This window comes from Verticillium dahliae, genomic scaffold, assembly GCF_000150675.1.
Source record: "Verticillium dahliae VdLs.17 supercont1.12 genomic scaffold, whole genome shotgun sequence".
Classification (NCBI taxonomy): domain Eukaryota; kingdom Fungi; phylum Ascomycota; class Sordariomycetes; order Glomerellales; family Plectosphaerellaceae; genus Verticillium; species Verticillium dahliae.
Window position 1 is genome coordinate 983,059 of NW_009276943.1, and position 3,048 is coordinate 986,106.

The window sequence follows — 3,048 nt, forward strand, 5'->3', positions numbered from 1 at the left end:
CGATTCTCATCAGTCTACTGCATCGTAGCTCAGTCTGCGCACTAGTCTACGGGTAGCTGCTACTCATCGCATCGATGACTCATGTGATTTGCTGACCGTCCAGCGACCCGGTCCCCTAGGTCACATAATAAATCAACGATCATCACGTAGTCACGTCTGTCTGACGCTATGACTATACGTTCTCATGTGTTTGGTGTCTATCTCCAAGTCATCATCACCGAACAATCTCACTCGATCATCTACAGCAATCTAGTGTCAATCTGCTGCAATATCAGCTTGAATCTTGTTCAGTTTCCCTTAATGCCCGAAGATTCGTATTTTCTTCCCGCTCGCCCGCGCCCCCCGCCTCCCCTGCCCGCCGTCCTCCCACCCCCCCTCATCGCCAGAGGGCCATCCCTTCGCAAGGCGGTCCGTCCTGTGGCAACAGGTGAGAAAGGTGCTTTCTTGCGTGCGTCTCTGCTGTCGCCCGAGCGCCCAAAACCCACGGGTCGTGCGGTTTTTTTCTTTTTCTCACCATGGCGTTCAAAGCGGACTGGAGTCGGGGCTTTCTGCTTTGGTAGGAAGGGGTGCTGGGGAATCATGGTAGCAGGAGGCCCGAGGTGGTGAGGCTTTGGATGTGGGGGAAGGATGGAGAGAAGGAGGGTGGGGACGCACTTCGGACATGATTTGGGATGGACTCGTGCAGCTTGAATTGGATTCGTCGGAGCCAGTAGGTGATGTCTGTGTCGTCGAGGCCCTTGACGAAGACCTGCCACGAGTGTGTGTGGTCGTCAGGCACGCCGGGCGGTTTCGGGTTCTGGGGACCAAAGGGAATGGCGGTGGTGCCGTAGATGAAGGGCCGGCAGACCTGGGTGCCCTTGACTCGTTTTCCGAGGTTGCTCGGAGGCGCCATGACGGCTGGACGATATGACGGTTATGAATGCAGGTGTTGCGATGGTTATGACGATGACCTCAAAAAATGATGGAGGGGGGAAAGCGATGGGCAGGAAACGTGTTGAAGAAACATGTTGACTTTGACGGCAGCCTTGCCGCGATGGCGGGACACTTTAGCAGGGTCAGAAGAGGAGAACCAATGAAGAGGCGTAGCCAGTGGGCAGCACCCCTGTAGCCTCGATGGGGGCCAATGGCACAGCTGTAGTGGGGCCCTCGGCATTCTCAGCCTCGACCCTCGATGAAATCATGACTTGAGCTGCTGCGTCAGTGCCTCGTTCTATTTCATCCAAGCATCGAACCACCATTGAGGACCTCATTCCGGCCTCATTCCGGCCTCATTGATCACTGATTTTGTTCTTTTTCATCTAGATAGTATCCTGTCATTCTTTGTACCGAATCTCGTCTTTTCCATTGCAATTCTCACACGCCAACTCACTTCACAATCAACACACATACCTCCGAACCCACCACAGCGTGCACACACCATGTCGGCAACAACAGCAAAGCGATTGGTGGTCTGTGGTGGCAACGGTTTCCTAGGCTCACGGATCTGCAAGTACGCCGTACAGAGAGGATGGGACGTCACAAGTGTCAGGTAGGCACACCTCGAGAAAACCCACCCTTGAACCCTCCTCCCCAGCTCACAACCGGTCAGCCGCTCTGGTGAACCCCGCTGGGACACAGTCACCTCGTCCGCCTCGCCGCCGTCCTGGTCCCACAAGGTGACCTGGGAGCGCGCCGACATGCTCCAGCCGTCGACCTACGCGCCGCTCCTCAAGGGCGCCGACTATGTCGTCCACAGCATGGGCATCCTCCTCGAGGCCGACTACAAGGGCGCCATCTCCGGTCGCGAGTCCCCCCTCGCCGGCCTCCAAAAGGCCTTTGCCCCCGTCAAGGACCGCGGCATCGTGAACCCGCTGCAGCAGGAGCCCGGCAAGGAGAACATCCGTCCGACCAACCCGGCCGACCAGTTCTCCTACGAGGTCATGAACCGCGACAGTGCCGTCATGCTCGCCAAGCAGGCCGCCGCCGAGGACGCGAGCGCCTTCGTCTACGTCTCGGCCGCCGGCGGCGCCCCCGTGCTGCCGGCCCGTTACATCACCACCAAGCGCGAGGCCGAGAGCATCATCGCCTCCGAGTTCCCCCGCATGCGCGGCGTCTTTATGCGCCCGCCCTTCCTCTACGACAGCTCGCGCAAGTTCACCCTGCCCATGGCCGCCGTGACCGGCGCCGGCGCCCTCTTCAACACGGTTACGGGCGGTGTCTTTGGCGGCCTCCTCGGTGCCGGCGGCGCCAAGCCGCTGCCCGTCGAGACGGTGGCCGAGGCCGTCGTCGAGGCTCTCGATGACGACAAGGTCAGGGGACCCATTGAGATTCCGCAAATCGAGGAGCTGGCCAACAAGTCGTGGAGGAAAAACATGCTGTGAATCCTGGAGGCAGCAGCAAGACAGGCAGCAAGGCAGGCAGCAAGGCAGGCAGCAAGGCAGGCAGCAAGGCAGGCAGCAAGGCAGGCAGCAAGGCAGGCAGCAAGGCAGAGAACAACCAAGCACGTGCGCGAGAAGCATGTGTCTGTAATAATTTCGCTGTACCATACTTGAACACAAAAGACCCATCCCTGCATCCCTGCATCCCCTTTTCTGCGCGAATGGCCCGCCTCGCCTGTGTCTGCGCCCTAAATCATGGTCCCCCGCTCGAAGCTGTCCCGGATCTCGGCCGTGTACTTGTTGTAGAACCGCGACAGCTTCGAGTTGAACTGCTTGTTCTTCTCGTTGATGTACGTGACGTCGCCGTCGTCGCCGCTCTGCGCCATCCTGTCCTTGCGCTTCTTGAGGCGCGCCTCCTCGGCCTGGCGCAGGTCGTCGACGAGGCGGTCAATGTTGGCCTTGTCGGGCTTGTTCTGGGCAAAGCCCGTCGAGTCGGCCGTCGAGTAGAACGACCCGTCCTTGTCGACGGCGATGAGCTCGCCGTCCTCCGTCTCGACAATGTCGAGGCCGCCCGACGCGGCGGCGCGCTCGACGGCGGCCATCTTGTCGCGCTCGTACCGGTCGAGGTCGGGCGCCATGTTCTTGACCTGCCGCTTGTAGACCTTGTTGCTGGCGGCGCGGTAGTCGGAAA

At 59.8% G+C, this 3,048-nt stretch overlaps 3 protein-coding genes across 3 annotated transcripts; 1 reads left to right on the forward strand and 2 right to left on the reverse strand.

Moving 5' to 3' along the window:
- Positions 1-577: 577 nt before the first annotated feature.
- VDAG_06581 (uncharacterized protein) lies at positions 578-892 on the reverse strand (the record flags this gene model as incomplete). Its single annotated transcript, XM_009658959.1, has 1 exon — positions 578-892. One exon carries the CDS (start codon positions 890-892, stop codon positions 578-580), a length of 315 nt encoding a protein of 104 aa, XP_009657254.1.
- Positions 893-1,418: 526 nt separating this feature from the next.
- VDAG_06582 (NAD dependent epimerase/dehydratase family protein) lies at positions 1,419-2,360 on the forward strand (the record flags this gene model as incomplete). Its single annotated transcript, XM_009658960.1, has 2 exons — positions 1,419-1,528; positions 1,589-2,360. The coding sequence occupies 2 exons, from the start codon at positions 1,419-1,421 to the stop codon at positions 2,358-2,360; spliced, it is 882 nt and encodes a 293-aa protein (XP_009657255.1).
- Positions 2,361-2,605: 245 nt separating this feature from the next.
- On the reverse strand, positions 2,606-2,995 carry VDAG_06583 (pre-mRNA-splicing factor syf-2; the record flags this gene model as incomplete). Its single annotated transcript, XM_009658961.1, has 1 exon — positions 2,606-2,995. The coding sequence occupies one exon, from the start codon at positions 2,993-2,995 to the stop codon at positions 2,606-2,608; it is 390 nt and encodes a 129-aa protein (XP_009657256.1).
- Positions 2,996-3,048: the final 53 nt, after the last annotated feature.